This window comes from Spea bombifrons, chromosome 3, assembly GCF_027358695.1.
Source record: "Spea bombifrons isolate aSpeBom1 chromosome 3, aSpeBom1.2.pri, whole genome shotgun sequence".
In the NCBI taxonomy this organism is placed as follows: domain Eukaryota; kingdom Metazoa; phylum Chordata; class Amphibia; order Anura; family Pelobatidae; genus Spea; species Spea bombifrons.
Genome location: NC_071089.1, coordinates 12,390,476 through 12,408,964, shown reverse-complemented (window position 1 = coordinate 12,408,964; position 18,489 = coordinate 12,390,476). Strand labels below are relative to the sequence as shown.

General features: G+C 37.1%; 1 protein-coding gene across 1 annotated transcript in view; it reads right to left on the bottom strand.

Moving 5' to 3' along the window:
- The window catches only part of CAMKMT (calmodulin-lysine N-methyltransferase), a 143,624-nt gene that overhangs the window by 36,267 nt on the left and 88,868 nt on the right, over positions 1–18,489 (bottom strand). The window contains exons 4-6 of the mRNA XM_053458884.1: positions 3,338–3,398; positions 2,086–2,140; positions 925–988 (exon numbers count right to left, since the gene is read on the bottom strand). Coding sequence (XP_053314859.1) covers positions 925–988; positions 2,086–2,140; positions 3,338–3,398 — 180 coding nt within the window. The remainder of the gene's footprint in view (positions 1–924; positions 989–2,085; positions 2,141–3,337; positions 3,399–18,489) is intronic.

Below are 18,489 nucleotides of genomic sequence, written 5' to 3'. Positions count from 1 at the left end.
ACGGGATTCACGGATAAACATGTGCTATTGGCCTGTCTTCTGCAGCAACTGACATCATATGATATTTATATGTTGCCATCACGGTTTTAACGTCATGACCCGGTCTCCAGAGTTAATCACAATATAAATTTTGTATAGTTTAAGGAATATAATACTGGCAAAGTTTAATACACCTGTAACCATTATTCCTTCCAAAATAACCTAATTTTTTTTATTTTCTTAAATTTTCCCACATCAGTCTCATGTGTTATTATCTTTCCGTAATTCTCAATTTTTTATTTATTACGTATTATATTCTCCATCTCTTGACATGTACCAAAGGCATTTCATGCAAATGCCCCACGATTTGCCATGACCCCTGAGCGATGAACGCACTAGCGTTCTAGAAGAAGGTTGTAAGATGTTTCATTTTGGTGAAAGACCCCACCTGCATTATTTAGGCAGACCGCGCATGAGCGTCTAGTTATAACTGTTCCGCTAGTTCTCACAGCTGTTACTTTAAGGTGAGGTACCAGCTTAAAACATGTGCAAGATACCAGCTCCCGCATACAGCCCAAAAGAAAAAAAAAAGCTAATTATTATATTAAATATTACATAAAAAATAGAAAAAAAATGGACTAGTATGTGCTAAATAGGAATAAGTGGGATTTGGGTTAATCAGGAATATCCCTCGTTAAAGTGATAAGCGTACTGAACAATAATAAGCAAAGTGCGGAGAAAAACAGATCATCAGCTAAGATTTTCCCATTTCCATTTAAATAGATAATTGAAGCTTTCTGTTGTACGGCCAGGCCCGCAGCATCGTTTTCAGTGTGCATCTTTGCCGGTAGTCATTAGACTATTCTTGTTTTCCACGGTGCCCGGTACACGGTTCGTCTGAATAGACGGACATTACCAACCTGTGTTACATTTTAATAAGGATACTTTTGATGGCCTTTTCATTCCCATCAGTTAACAAGACCTCTTTGGCATCTGCACAAACAGCGACCTGGAGGAAAAGGAGCAGACAATGAAGGAGAGGAGGAAAAAAAAAACCTGCTTGTCTTTGTAGAAGTGAAGACGGGAGTGACAAGCTTTCAGTATCATGCTCCTTCACCTATTTCTCCGTAAAAATCTTCAAATCTGTTTTTTTTTTTTTTTTTTTTTTCATTTTACGTCTGCATTATTTTAATCATTCAATCAAATCAGTCAATACTTTTATCATTCCATTTGCGGGAGTCTCTATCTTGCTATCATTCTGTTGGGTAATTGCATTGTGACAGCGGATGATGGTATTCTGAGAGGTTTTCATTTGCGGGGCTTCTGTTAATCTAGTACAGGCATCATAAAATGCTGTCACTCTGCCTTTCAACCTCTTTCTGTCTGACTGCGTGATGCCCTTCATATAACTTTGCATTGCAGGCAGATGGCTTTGTAAGGGTAATTTTTTTTGTGAGTCTGACATGCTCGCACATTGGGCTGTAACCTCAACACATTATATAAACGAGACAGGTTTGTCAAATGCCAATCAGTGTAACAATATGCCTTTATTTGCGGAGGCATAAAAAAAAACTTGTCTAATGCACTGTGCTGCGACATAATATCTTCTGAATAAATGACTCACAAATCAGAGAATGGTGACCGACGTTCCTGAATGGCCAATCTAATTCAAAAGAATCTAATTACCGAGAGATCCGGATCATGTTTGTTGGTGTAATAATGCAGCCAAAACATTAAAAGCAATATCATGGCGCTCCAACTGTGATTTGTCATTTTTTTTTTCTTGCATTTTAGCAAATGGGACTATAATCTGGAAGGGGGGGGCAGGCATAAAAAAGCCTCAACTATGGCATGACATAAAATACCATGGATCGGAATGTCACAACAAGAGATATTGACTACACTCAAGGAAAATGTTTCTGCTCTCCAAGGCAACCGTAAAATCAATATGATACGAGAACGCAGCTTGGTAGAAGGTCTCTCGAAATGCGGCTTGACCGCAGCTGATGCCGTTGACAGTTCTCTGACCCATCAGTTGGAGGCAGTGGAACATTTTTCCCTTTTGTTCCTTCCTGTGAATGGGATTGGAATTGAGAAAAGACCTACCATGAGCCCAGCCAAGCATGTCATGCCACCCCCTAGTTCACACACAGCAAGGTCCCTGTAAAAGAGAAAGAAGACGTAGGAGTCCATACAAATGAGAAGAAAATGGGCAGACACATATATGATACAGGAATAAATTGCCATCTGCAGTAGTAAAAAAAAAAAAAAAAAAATGGAAGTTATCAGGAAGTTGTAGGGATTGTAGGGATAGTACCGGGCGACCTCATGGCGCTTTGCATTTTAAAAATAATTATGAAAAAGGGAAAGTCACAAAGCAGTCGTAGCGGTAGGGGGTTCCCTCATTAGTGTTTTTGGCCACATTACCACCGCTGAGCTGGAAAAAAAAAATCTTAGAAAGTTCCTCAGCCCCCCCCCCCTCACCTTTGTCAATAGTCGTCTCTTTTAACAGAAAACTAGTTAGAGTAACGAAAGATAATTGTTAGCCGGGTAAAGCATTGTTAATCCTGTTCTCATTCCTTCAAACACTGTGGGTCAATTTAACCCTTCCAGTGCCGGGTACAAGGAATTTGTTCCAGATACCTCAGGCGATGGATGTACCTCCAGGCACTAACGTTGTTAAATGTCTTTGGACGTGTGCTTCCAGAGTACAGCGGCTTGATTTAAGTTACATGGCACAGGCTGTTATTTACCACCCAAGATCTTAACAGGTCGTAAATAACCTTGTAAACCTCAAAAGATCGCATTACAACATCCCTGCTATTGTCGGCGACATTGTAAAAGAACATATGCCGAGACCCGCGCATGCTTCGCTGTGCCCTCAGGTCTTTGAATTTCGAATTACTTCAATGCTGGCACCATACCAAATATTAAAAAGAAGAAAATACACAGTGTTCTGATATGGCCATTGCCGGCAGTCACAGCTAAATGATATAGTATTGTTTATTACATAATGCTCAATGGTTCTAATGACAGAAGAGAGTTTACAAAATGCCTGTTATTCTGTCTGACCTTCACAATACGCATTGATTGACTGAAGCTCACTTTTGTTTCCCAAAAAATCAAACTGAAATAAAATGCCTTGAGTGCAAATCAAAAGTCTTTGACGTATGGCAATAAGCTTGCTGTGCAATATTAGTACCCACAGGCCGTTTAAAATTCTTTGTCAAGAGCAACATGTTGGCGACTTATTTTTTTTTTAATATATAATCTGGCGATTGTAATCATAACAAAGTTTAACATGTAAACGCATTAAAGTGAATCGACTCGGATATATTATGCATACACAGATCTTTACCTGAACAAGTCTTTGTTTTTCAGACAGTAATAAGCCAGTACTTCTTCAGAAGGCCAGACGCCTGTAAGAATAATAGAAATTCATTATTTGCTCCAAAATGCAAAAAAAAACAAAGAAAACCATAGAATAGGATACAAGATTCTGAGATGACAGCAGTTATGGGTATAAAGAGTTAAGGAGGGAACAAAGTGTATTATTGTTGGCTTTTTGCTAAATAAATATCCATTCTATTTTCTATGTTCTACATTTTCTGATAGCTCTTTCTATGTATTTAAGATAAAAAAAACTCTTGTATGCTTCTGCTTCCTACATCATGGAACACAGGTCTTCTGCCCCTTCCTGTCCAAGACAAAAAATAAAAGCCACGATATACTTCTAGGTTCTTTCTGGTACCTCTCTATGATACTTTATGACAATAATTAGCAGGTCCTACCAGGGACATAAAGACCATTAACTATCCATGACAAAAGAAGCAGAAACATTTATTTGCTCTACTAAAAGAAATCGTAATCGTCTCGTAACATAATTTGATGGCAGAAAAGAACCATTCGGGTCACTTTGTCTTCCCATTGTTTCTGATATAATGGCAATTGGCTGCTTCACTTATCTACTACCTTCTCAGTAAAATAAAACTTCTTTATATTAGATATATTTATGTATATAAATATCTCTACCACATCCCCTCTCTTCTCTCCTTCATTCTATACGATTAGTATCACATCAAACTAACTACAACCCCACACTTCACCATGTTTATCTATATAAAGTTCCCTCTGTGTAAGCTTATGAGCAGGGCCCTCTTTCACAAATGTATAAAGTGTAAATTGGCGCTATATAAATAAAATATAATAATAATTCAGCACACTGTGACTGGATATTGAGCACCAACGAGTGATGTCAGATTGTGGGACAGTGAGTGACATTGCGCTGTCAACAGAAATAAGGACCTCTCTACTGCTAGACAGGTAAGCACATAATAGCTTAAGGCTGGGCTTGGGAATTGTAAGTAAAAAAAAATGCTACATTATGTATTTTATTAAATGTCTTGTAATCAAGCCCAGACCTCAATCCAATTAAGAATCTGTGGTATGACTTAAAGATTGGTGTACACCAGCGGATCTCGGCCAACCTGAAGGAGCAGGAGCAGTTTTGCCTTGAAGAATGGGCAAAAATCTCAGTGGCTAGATGTGCCAAGCTTATAGAGACGTACCGCAAGAGACTTGCAACTGGGATTGCTGCAAAAGGCGACTCTACAAAGTATTGACTTTGGGGGGAATCCTCAGCAGTGCGCAACCGCAAGGTGTCCACCTCGAGACAGCTTCAGTTCTGGCTTATGCAAGATTTCAAGGGGTCTAATGAGACATCTGACTGCATGCACTTTTGGCGCTTCCACTGATTTCAGCTCAGACAGTGTCACGACTGCAATCACCCAGGAGCACACATCACAGAAGAAGCAAGGGGTTGATCATTATCCTGAGCCAAGGACTCTGATGATCCCAACAGTGTAGAGCAGTGCTCCCCAACCCTCTCCTCAAGGCACACCTAACCGTCCAGGATGTAGGTATTACTCAGGTGTGTCTAAGGTGTTTTGGGCTTTTAATTGTGCAACACCTGAGTAATACCTGACTGTTAGATGTGCCTTGAGGAGAGGGTTGTGGAGCACTGGTGTAGAGGCTCAGGTATAATTACGCACTGAGTATATAATAAAATATTAATGTATATTCTATCATTTATATACCTGTGTGTTCTGCTATAGTCATGTACGATTCTCTTTTTGTTTGTCATTAAGTTTAGTTGTTTTGAACGCATGTAGTTTAACATTTTATTTTGGAACTGTGAGTCTAACACAGCCAGCATGTGTAATCAATACCCTGTCCTGTTAGTTCTCTAACTTCTTCTCACCCAGCTTTTACAAAGGCTGCCTCAACCAAATTAACCGCAATCAGTAATTTATCAAAGGAGAGATAATTTAATGGGGAGGAATAATCATGTAGGTCCTGAGACTGGGAAGTTAAAATACATCTCCCTATTGTACAAGGAACATAAGGTTATAAACAATTATTGGTTATTTCCATTCTTAGCAACATTATATCAGTTCATTCTAGTGTATATAATATTATATTATAATATTTAGAACATATTATTCAGGATTTAAAGTGTATAGATAATAGATAATAAATATAGATAACAATGCAAGTAGACTTTCACTTTTTATGATCTCACAAGGTTTCTATGGCTATAACCTATCAGTGCCTACTTTTGTGTCACATGCCATATTAAGTGTTTGAAGCAAAATGTTTACATTATTAAAGAATGATTGTTTGAGAAAAGATTAGGGCATTCAACAGAACGAGAAGGTATGTTGCTAAAGTTCATGATTAATGAACGATTTTGAGAGATACTAAAAAACATGCATTAAAAATTCTGAAATTGGACATTTCAACTCAAAAATCTTCAGACAAAGGGCATTTTGCATGTAATTTAAGCTTAGTCTGGCAGAGCAGAAATGTTTGCAAAAAAAGTAATAACTGCAGAACAGCCACATTGTAGAGGGACCATTTCATCGTCCTGTACACAAATGGAGATAAGTGCATCTTGGTAATTGTTTTTAAACCACCCCATGTGTAAAAGCCCAGTGCATTGATGATAATGTTCATTTGGCTCAAGAATGGCCCAGGTTTAAAAAAAAACAATAGTCCAACTACCTCTATTGTTTTACTTTCCCTGAAAACGTGGCAGTGAACAGTCATAATGATAGGTTAGGCAACATTTACCGAACAATGCTCCTGATTTTGCAATTTAAATACTAATTCCTAAAAAACTTTCTCTTTCTATCCTTTTTAAATAGCTATTATAACAACTTTTTTATAATCATGAAAAAACATAATTATATGTGTATTTCGCTGTTTTATGATAATAGCCGGTACTTGAGATGTCAATACCTGCAATAGTACTCAAGTGTCCCTCTTTACGAAGGACAGTTACTCGTTGGGACCCAAATCCCTCTGTCGCTTTTCCCTCCCCTGATGTTCCTCTAGGTCCTGTTTGCTGGTTTGGAGTTTGTAACTGTAAGTGTTCTACAATTGTAAAAGTTGTATTAATATTTATATATTTATATATATATATATATATATAAACAGTAGAAAAGATGTTTATATAAATTGTAAAAAGTATTCTTCTTAATAGCTATCAAGATGTCACAGAGTCAGCCCTAGCCTCACCTCTAATCCCACGTTCTTAAAATGTCCTTCATTGGCTACTTGGTATAAGGAGCCATTCGTTATAAGCACGGAAAAATGTTTCCCTCTACCTTTCTCCTTATTCTGCCGGTGCCCAACCAGAGTTGGGTAGGGAATCCAAGCCCTATCCAGCTGTTATTCCAGACTCATTCTGGCTACGCAGAAATGTATTGGTATATGATGCTAAAAATATAAACTACCCAATTATTACTTTTAATTTCTTGACAGCTGTTTTTGTAGGAAATGCTAACTGGCTGACCAGAGACCCCTCTCTCACTCTTTATAGGGGCAGACAAGAGGCATGACAGTGATACTGGCCAGGAATAGGGGAGCAGTTAGCCCCAGGCTGGGAAGTGGGGTGGTAGTAGGCAGTACCTAGGCGTGAGTGATCGTGACCAAATATTGCTCCCCACTGGGAAGTTGAAGAAATAACCTAGAGCTCAGAAGATGCAGCACTTCACCTGGAGACGCCGGGTGAAAATCCAATACTTGCCAGTTCTATTGATAATGCATAATGATGTCTTGGAGTTAAAACGTTCGCTGCACCTAAAAATTACCACATTAAGGAATATACCCTACAGTGTTCAAAGTAAAAGGTGTTCTAGCAAGGAACTTCTTAAGTAGTCAAAGCTCTCACTCTTTTGGGGCAGTGGGCTTTACATGGTGGTGGGGCAAGCCTCAGAGTGCCTTTCATGGGAGGGAAAGCAGGCAGGAATCAGAAAAGGGGGCAGGGAGCAGGCAGAACGTGTGCAAGGAGGTAAAGAAGAAATTGACCCGGAGACCCAGGAAGCAGCGCTTCACCCGGAGACTCTGAGTCAAACCTGGAGAGTCCACAGGTATGGAAATGTAGCACACTCTAAATCTAGAGTTAATTTTCTGCTAATCCATTTCAGTGTCATGAATTGCTATTTTCTATCAATTCCTAAAAAAAAATACACGTGAGAAATTTCTGTGGCTGCTGCACGTGTGCTGCTGAATGTGTTATTACATGTGTAATAAAGGCGAACATATATTTACTAAGCAGATTTTTTTACGCTACATCAAAGCTAACCATAGAAACATGGCAATGTACAAAGTCTCCCAATTTAGGCAGAAAATAACCCTAAAATTGCTTTACATTTCTGCAAGGATAATAATAATAACCACAGCGGATTTTCGCCTTCCTCAAAACTGGCATAATAAAAGTTTAAGCCTTATTCAGTGACCACGTTCACCAAGCACACAACAAATTAGACTTTTAAATGCACGTAGCATTGTAGATGTAAATTACAACATTTTACATGCAAGTATATTAAAACATCTATTCCAAAATGATTACCGGTTGTGAAAAGCAGACATGCTTATCACTTGCTGTCAGTTGTTCTTGTCTAGTTAAGCAATAATGTGCTAAAACTGCTCTTTTGTTTTGTGTAAGAATTTTGGCAATAGAAGAAATGAACACTCTTTTTATAAAAACTCAGTCTGCCTTTTGCTTTGATGGAGGAAGCAGCTGCTTGTTTTTTCATATTCTGCGGAGTACCAAAGCCCCATCAATATAATAAGAAGCTTAGATGCATCCATCCACAGAATCTGTAAGGATATAGGACTATTCGTTCAAAACCAATCCTTGGTTTAATTTTTTAACAAAGATGTGTCAGACATATTTAAAAATCTGTTATTATAGGTTGTTTTTTTTTAATATTCCCACAATTTCTCAAATTTATTTCATCGACTTTTGGAAAGCCATGAATGCAACATTTGGAACTGGATGCCAAGCTTAAACTACACTAATAAGTCTCAAAACTTTTTTTTTTAACCTTTTCCATCCCGGAAGAAATGAAATCTTCTGTTGCCGCCGGATGATTTCTTTGCCGTCTGCGGGAATCCGTGGTTTAAATGCCTCGATGTGCAGAAGCGAAATGCGTGGCACTGTCAGCTTTTTTTTTTTTGGCAGCAAACAGGTTAATTTTAGAATATACAGCTGCTTTGAACACACAGACTTTATCTAACCGGATATTATTTTCTGTATCATTTGATATTAAGCAAATATGTAATTTTTCAATAATATAATTCTTTACAACAATTTAAAAGAATGGTGCATGTTATAATTTATATTATACAATTATGCTTCATTAGGCATACTTCACGTATTCTGTTTTAAAAGCATAATTCATCTTAACAATTTCAAAGAATTATTTGTCAAGCGGTTGCCTTTTTTTTATGATTATTATAACGCAGTTCAATTCTGAAACTATTTTGGCATTTGGAAAATATATTCTATTTAAATAAGAAAGACGCGTATTAAAGGAATTCTGTATATTTTGTAATTTCACACACACCGCCGCTTTTCAGCCATTGTAATAATATGTAGAATTTCAAAACAAGTTTAAAAGCATTCATTAACCACTTCAATATAAATCACACCTTTACATTCTGAAAAGGACAACAACACTTTAGAGTTTAATGTAATATTCCGTTCGCTATTAAAAGCTCTAAGATGTTATTACTATTTCGGTTCAATATAGTGTTCTAGGCGCTTCAGAGCTGAGCATTTTAGATGATTTGCACATTAACTAAGAAGTCAGATTATTCTTAATCCTTCTCCCTCTCAGATCCAATAATAGATAGGGAAGCATTTTAGCATGATCAACTGGCAATCTCAACAGCAAGAGTGGCAGGATACCTGATGTTAGAATTAGCAAATGTATTTTCATATTATCTGATTGGAATAAACACTCAGTTAAGAGGCAACAAGGATAAAAGGAGACATTTTTGAAGGCTATACGATAGTGATATCAGTTCTACTTTAATATGTATCATGTGCTTCTGGTCAAGGAAAGCGTATAACAAGCTTCAGTTTTTCTATTTTCTAAAGGTTTGCAGAATTTGTGACCACATACCGAATTCTAAAGAATCATTAGGATCTATTGGCAAAATATTCTACGTTTCCGTGTTAAAAGAAATTAGAGGTTATGGGCCAGGTTGTGGTCTACATGCTCTTGAGACACCAGGAGCCAACACAGGATGCTGAACGTCCAGGGTAGTAAAACCTCTTGCTTCGGAAAATTAACGTACCTTTTAGTCTTTTGAAAAACCATTTCTGGAAAATGATTTCTAATTCTGTAAAATATGGGAGTCATTAGACTCTTAAGTTTCCAATGAAGTTCTCCAGTTCTAGAGATTTGTGAAGCCATAGAACACAGTAGCCCAAAATGATATATGTTCCTTAAAGAGAATAAACTAATAAAAGTAATAAAAACCCAGTGAGTTGGGGAGCATAACGTGGAATTTTATAGACAATTTATAGTTATCTGCTTGTGTCTTAAGCTTGGTCCTTATGCTTCCATCCTTTTGTCCTATCATGGATTAACTCCCTGCTCGCTAATCCTTCTAGAAATGGAACACACATCCTTGGTATCAATTAGCTTGAACATTAGGTAACACCGCTTAATATAGCACTGAATTGTGTTACTGCTATATTGAGCATTACGACACGAGAAATCAGGCAAAAATGGCATCTTCTCAATAGACATGTAAAGATTGGTTGTGCTATAATCAGCTAAATGCCAAAAAGGCGTTTTTCAATCAAATGGGTCAATAAATAACCCTCTGGTTTTATCTCATTTGTACTGACAAGTATATTTACAAATGATTCAAAATTTTGCCTACTAAAAAATCTTTTAATGCCTTTACTTAACAACAGCACAAGTTCTTACACTGACTCGCGAAACGCCCATAAACTAGGTTTCTGTTAGTATCCTAGAGAAAGTAATAGAATTATTCTTTGTTTAAAGGATAACTATTATGACCATACCTGGGACCTCTCTACGGTAGGCTACCTGGAGCTCTCGCTCTTCAGGGGGAGTTCATTTGTTGGAGGGGGGGGCTGGATGCTGGTGGCTAGACCCAGGCAGCCTTAAGTGGGCTTGGAGTGGGAGGCCTAACACAGCTCCTATGCGTTGCTTCTCTGGGTCTCGACCCATGATTATATATATATATATAATTTTCGAAGATGTTAAGTAGTGTATAGTACTAAAAAAATAAAAACAGATGCTAAGTTTCCTGGACATATAAATGTACAACCTTTAGAAAGAATCGGTATTAGAAGTCAGAAACCACAACAGTAACTATTACAGCAATAAGCTTGCTAAGCGTTTGTGTCTGCAGTGTTTTATGCTGAACATCATAACACAAGAATATTGCACACTATTCTTAGAGTTGCAGATTTATTACAATTGAAAACAAAGGCCCAGGATTAAGCTCAAAGTGGTAACTCCTGAGAACTGTTATTGAACAAAAACCTTTAGTGCACTGGCGTTCATGAGGAAGCTTGAAATCCAGTTTGTCATCACCTGCATTGAATGTTTTACCAAAGTCTGCTGATAAGTCAGAAAGACATGATCTCTAACTCTAGTCGGATAATTTAAAACAACATATTTGGGAAAATAAGTTTTTTCACCTCAGTATTTTGTTTTTCTATAAGGGCCAAACTTTTAAAGCATCTAATCTATCAATGATTGTTAAATACCTTTGGTGGACCTTACAAAGACCAATGTTAAGAAGCTTAGACTATTAGTGGCAGGAAAGCTGACTAACCCAAGCAAGGAGAAGCACTTTGCCTTTGGACCAGTCATAGCAGTGAGCCAGGTTTGATCAGTGGAGCATATTTGTAGGTAAATTCCATCACCAACTGGATCAGTCTTAATGGCTTGTACACCTTCCGAGAAAAGCACAGATCACACAGACATGCGTCTGATAACAGTCAGCAGCGACCAAAGCCATTTTGCTGTTAAGAGATCTCTTGATAACACCCTGGGGTTGTTTTCAATCATCCCTGTATAACAGAGCCCATCAATACAAAAGAAAGTTTATAGTCGGTCTAGCACATGTTGAAACACAAGTCAAGTTAACAAGGGCATGTTTATTGTTTAATAGCATGGCTCTGGATTGTCAGTCTAAACCTTAATCTGGAGAAGTGGAGTAGTGAGCAGTAATTAAATCGCTTCCACCATCAGTTTCTCACTCATCCAGTATGAAAGTGTAATAACGATGAGTAAAATCACCAAAATGAGGATCTGTGACAGGGCATGTGAAAGATATTGGCATCTACAGGATGCAAGGTACATCATGAAGACAGTTACCTTCCCCTGTTCTTCAGTATCTAACACTTGAAAGAATGTGGCTGCTGGGTTTTGCCTCAAGTTCTTGCCTCCCTCCTTGATTCAGTTTTTAGGCATTGGTGGGTTCAACAAACTCCACTGAAAGCCTAAGTTAGTCCTAGTTGGGGCAGCCCTGTGCCAGCAGAGTCCTTCCATAGTTTCCTTCTTCCCAGCACCATGCATCCTTAAAAGATGGCATATTGGGATATGACATCATATCCAGGCACTCATCGGTAAGGACAGGACCATGGAGGGGGCAGCTGGTGGCACCACATTGAGTTATGCCTAGGACAAGATAAATATAGCAGTGCCAAAAGCCCCTGGTCTTGACTAATGTCTAGAATTTTAATATATGTTATATGTAATATTTAATGCATATAGATAATTAATGGGCCACCATAGCCTTACTAATATTTCTGGATGGTGAAACAGGTATGTTGTTTGGCTGCTTTCCAGTCTCGTCCTACCTACTTCCTTCCCAACACCAGAAACTCCCAGGTATGGGTATTACTGCACATTCCATCCAGAAAGTTAGATTATCTAAACCTAGCGAGAAACAATCAAAATCCAGACTAGTTACAAAAAATAAATTAAGAAAGAGTGTGTTGTCATTTAAAGCAAAATAATTCTGTTACCTGATATGCAAATACACATTAATGATATGAAACAGATTGGGTTGCTACGTGTCTATTATGTTAACAGGGTGTTCTAGGTATTTGAGGGTTACCGCCTTTAGGCCATGTGGGTTGGTAAAGCTGAATTTAAGGTTCATCGTCTTACAGTGACTTAATCTTTTATCATTTTATGTAACCCCCTAACCTGTACCTTTCTGGGTAACAGTTCACTGGAGGGGGAAAATGTCCTTCACATCCCATGGCTCTACTTCCGCCCCACTTCATGGCCTGCAAACAAAACTATATGCAAATCATGATCAGGTAGCAACGCAGCAGCGAGTAACACATGTTGTCAGGTTCTCTGTATATAACAATGGCATGAATAAGACATTTAACTCATCATTGTTAAAAGGTTACATATGTGCCACTGATAAAACACCATTTGGATTTGTATACCTCCTCTTGGATAATTATACAGTGCGAGTCGTAACTGTATTTGCCTTTGTCTCCTCCATAAGACAAACCACTGCATCTGCCTGTTAACACAGAAATCACATTGCAAGCGCAAATCAAGAGAAGCTAATCTCTCTAAATCTTTGTGCAAGGATGGAATCTGAGCTGAAAATAAATTCTATGTTACTAATTTTTTTTTTATTAAAATCAAGTCAAGATCGATGATTGTATTTTCCTGTTTTCCCCGGTTTTTTTTTTTAAATTGAGGAGTTATTTAAAATGTATTGCTTTCTGGTATTTCCAGCATTCGATGATTGTCACAATGGCAGAGGGAAAGAATTGAAATATCTATTTGGTATTTATCCAAGGAGTGATAGCTCCGTTACCTGACTCCAAATGCCAAGATATGGAGAAAACTCATCACGCAGACACGGGTTTTATGATGGGCAGTTAATAGATATATCAAACCTTAGGATATATGCTAAGCTGAGGAGATGATTGGTTTGTTGATATACTGATTGATTAGCATAGGGAGAATGGCTTTCTTCTTGACAACCTAAGATTATATTTCAGCTAAGCTCAAATTGCTTACTCCTCTTCTATTGGCTTTAAAATTATAGCCCTGTCATCTAGAATCTCTCTTCATTGAAATTTTTACCATATCTAAAAATTAATGGGGAAAAGAATAAAGTTGGTGCTTGAAATAAGAGTAAACAAGAAACATATATATATATATATATATATATATATATATATATATATATATATATATATATTTAACACTAACAGGTGATATGTGTGTATATATATAGATATATATATATATATATATATATATATATATATATATATATATATATACACAGTATTATATGTGTTTTTTCTTCCAAAAATAATTTGTTTAAAAAATTTGTAAATTCCAAACTATGTACAGAGACACTATAAAATATAACAATCTGTAAGTGAATGTTCAAAAAACGCAATACGTTTAATAAACAAAAGTACCTAGTATGTATAATTTGTATAATATATATTTTTTATGTGTGTGTGTGTGTGTGTAGAAAATGAAATATTGTAATAACAATTTAGAACTATATATTTTAATTGGGAGCTATGTTACAAAATATATTATATTACAATATTATTATTATATTATAATATTCTAGTATAAGGTTGCCTTAAAATATGTAAAAACAAATACATACAATATATGAAGATAAAATATTCTAATCATGTGACACAATTCTTTAATAATACTTCAAATATAAGGAATAATAAAAAGTTATATTTGTGTTTTGCAATATTAAGGAATGATCATTATATTACATGATCATTCCGGTAACGAATATTTTATTTCAAAAATCAGCGTGTGATTTTATCAGGCACTGTGCTTTAGATATAAATAAGCATGTCTGTCATTGGCACTTAGCTATAAATGGACGAGCAAAATGTATAATATAAATTACATTTAAAGAATGTTAAAATCATACTTTGTAAGCTTAAATGTAGTGCTTTGAAGCATATCCCTTTACTTTGCTTGAACAAGCAAAGAGTTGGTTCTCATCTAAGTCTGGTTAAGTGGTTCATTGAGAATGTTAAAATCTGCATTAATAAATAGAAATGGCCTTCTCCAATTTTCGCTTTTTCCTATCAGCTGTAAGCGGTAGGGGATCAGCTGCAACCCAAATCCCCAGCTGAACAATCCAAATTCAACTGAGTGAACAGACTTAAAACAAGGCCACTTATTGGTGTCTGTTATGCAAACAAAGCATCTAAGTCTTCGAAACAGATGTCAACTGAAGCATATGCTTACTGTAAACTGGAATTTGATTCTCTATATTAAAAAAAAATAAAAAAAACAGATTTAAATAGGCCTTTGGAGATTAGGATGCCTCTTGCTGTATGTAACTGTCTAATGTGATTCGGCCGTAAGTGTTAAAAAAAAAAAAAAAAATATCCAAGGACAAAAAAAAAGAGGGGAAAAACAGCAATAAATGATAACAAGTTGGAGCAGTTCCCAGAAGCAATTTTACTGATTTTCTCAAAAAAACACAAGACAGGAAGTTAAAAGCTTAGTGTAGGTCACTCATGGCATATCGAGTTATCATTTCATACCACTCAGGGTGAAGAAGAAAAAAAAAGACTGTACGTTCAGGTGGCAAGATTAGTGTTATGGGATGTGTTTTTTTCCTTCCTTTTTCTTTCTTTTCTCTCTCTTTTTTTTTTTACTCCTCACGTCTTGATTCCTTTTAAATGTCACTTATTTTACATGAGGCATTTGGTGGCGACATGAGTCAACAGCAATCAGAACCATTATCCCCTGCAGCGAGGCCTGGTCCTAATGCATTATGACACCTTGGCCGGCCAGCCACCGATTTACCTTTCTGCTTCTCAGGGAATTAAGTGGCATCATGTGAAAATGGTTGTGATACGAACAGCATGGGCATAACTGGTATTAAATTTACCTCTCGGCCTAAGTGAATTCTCCTCACATGTGACTAATCAAAATGAAAGCTGTGGACACGAGCAGATCAGGCCAGCACTTCTCCACCCCTGGGACTATGGCTATTCTGTTTTATCTCTTTGTACAAGCTGGCAGAAGTTTAAAGTGAAGGGGATAATCCAGTACGGGTCTCTTTATGAAATCACATCCTTACATGAAGAGGCTTTTAACTGTCTGTCGCCGTGCTTCATAGAGGGAAGAAAGGGAAAGTGTGACAATCTCATTTTGCTGAAAAACCTCCTATGAAAAGAGGAAATAATAACCGTAACAGCAATGACTATTACTGACCTTACATGATCCATTAACCACTAAACACTTTAAAAGTCCGTTTTACATACGCAGTAAGGAGAGAAAAAAAAAGGAAAAGTGCCATTACAAGCGTTGTCCCTTTAGTGACACTGTCAATCCCAGTTAAAAAGCGCTAGGCGAATACCATATTGAAACAATGAAGGTCAACAGTGTGAGAATGAAAGAGAGAAAAAAAGGGAGCATGATAAAGAAAAGTAAAATATTCTACTTTTAAAAACAGAATTGTCAGAGATCGAATATAATAGATTAATAACATTTTTTTTTTTAAATGAAGGAAAGAGAACAATCAGTAACCAAGTCCTTCAAAAATCTCAGAAGTGCTTGAGATTCATAGGAAAATACGCTTTAGTAACCACTTAGCTGAGATCAGTAGGTACCAACGGAAGTGCATACAGAGCAATTATCATCTTGCACAGTCAGACCTATGTTTATTCACAGGCAAGAGTGGTTTGCATTCTGCTATGAGCCAACTGTGAATGTTGCTGATAATATACAGTAGGCTTTGCAACATTTACAAAAATAATGTTCCGTGTCTAGAATTAATACCCTACTATGGAAAATTCATGGCTTGATTTAGTACTTTCTTGACGCCATTAACCTTTTGTCTACCATGAGAGGATTGCAACGAATGGCGGTGACTGTGAAAGTAATCGAATTCTTGCCTGTTATTTATGGAAATAGGACATTAAGAGGACTACAGCTTTCTTTTTTCTTTAATTGCAAATAATGTTACACTTGTCAATAGATATATCATATATACACACACATTATTTGGTGTACTGTGTTATTATTATTGCATTTTATTTTTAGAGCGATATTTATAGAACCTGCTAAATATTGGTTACATTGGCCAAATAATAATACCCTTTCCAGATGTAACATTGTATCAAAAGCCTAGTAGAAGTGCCTTACATAGGCAGATTTGGATGGTTCCAGTCAATGATACCATAGAGCTTGCACCAGCTCTTTAGTATGCAAATCTCCAGCTACTCTTCAAACCCATAGTGGAAGGGATATGTGTATCAATACCTATACAACTTTATTTTCTCCATCCCCTGCTCGCTTATTTAGATAAAATAGCTGTAGCCATATAAACCAAGAGAAAATGGAGTATTTGGCTTAAGCCGAAACCATTTATTGAGCCAACTCAGAAAAAGATTTAACTCCATCTGAGGAAGACAGGAGGTCCCAAAGGTTAAGTAAGCTCCACAGACCAGTACCCACTCTGACTTAATGGGTTAAGCAAAGTGTCTACAGACAGACCCCAATGTCAATGGCGAGGCTTGGGGGGCTCCACAAGCCTAAGAGACATTTATGCAGCTGTCAGTAACAAGACCTCAAGACCTCAAACGGAGAAGTTTATTCACTTAAGAGACAGTTTGCAAGACAGTTGTCTATTCCCTCACTTGTCTATTTATTATGAAGGGCATACACTAGCAAGTTTCTCCAACATAAATTGCTGAGCTGACCCTGTATAATGCATATTTCAATGCTTAAGGAAATCTCCCTAATTTAACATTAGTGCATAGTGACTCCAGGAAGTTAAAACCACAACTCTCTTACAAACTCACACCTTAGTGAATAAATCCCAGGGAAACTCACACGTCACAAATTAAATTTACTAGAAGCTAACCAAAGGGAATTTCTAGTTCTTTACACTTCCCTTAAACTGAGGCTATATAGTTTTTAAATGTCAAATCATGTTTGCTTGCAAAATAAATTAGCCTCCAGGCTACATAACCCTAATATTCAATAAAAAATTGTTTGTACTATTAGAGAGGGCTTCTTTAAAAAAATCATTGTGCGGTACATGATCAACTGAGCCTGCAGTTTGTTTAGCTTATCCCTCTAATGTGATGTTGCTCTCAATTTTCAGTGGGGGGCGCTGCTTGGTGGGTCACCCCGTAGCTTCCTGCAGATGCAAAAAACGCAGGTTTATTGTACAGGTTCACTGCTTGAGCAGAGGCATTGGCAGAACGTGCCTCCTCGAAGGGATTTAGCAATATATCTTCATTGAAAGTTAATGAGATCTTGGTGTTTTATAAAGAATATAGAATACTTAACTAATGAGGTTTTGTGAATATGACCCAGAAGGTGGCTTTTCAGATTCTGCTAGTCACAGATAAGATGCTTGAAATTAGCAGCAGTTATTTCGCTTTTTAATATTGTTTCTCAAGAGAAATGTTTCCTTGATCATTAAGTGAGATCTGAGGGTATAACAAAGTTCCAAAATCTAAAATTCACTGCATACAATCCTAAACTGTTTACTCGGTCCACGAGAGAATCAATTATTCACACTTAGGACCCCTACTGCATAAGAACCAGAACTTCTGCTACTAGAGTTAACAAGAAAACCTTTCACTCAATAGCAGATTAGGGTCACACAGTGCTGGATTACGATCACAAAATTGTAGAGGTAATCAATGCACATCTCTACAACAGAGATTATGTCCCTCTTGCGGTATTTGTTTTAATATGCAGGTCCGCAGCCCCACCTCAAGGCCTTATTGCAATTCACTATAGGCCAAGGTGGTATCAGGGACAGCTTTCTCATTGCGCTCCCTGTCCTGCAGTAGAGATAATTGCGGGGACCCAGTGATAAATGATGAAAGAATGAGCTTCTCGCTTTATGTCATGTGACAGGATCATGCAGTAAGAAACTCCTTTTATGATCACATGGGTTTGTAAGTAACAATGGAAGCTGCATTACTCGCTACTTGTAATGAAAAGGCAATGCTCAGAGTAACTGTGTCCCCCAGGCAGAAGCCTGCAGTCACAGGAGCAGAGACACTCTGGATTTCTATTTATTTGGAGATGTATCAATATTAATGCATGTTTCTTAAGTGGGTGCATAAGTGTGTGTGTGTGTATTTGAGTGTGTGTGTATAAGAATTAT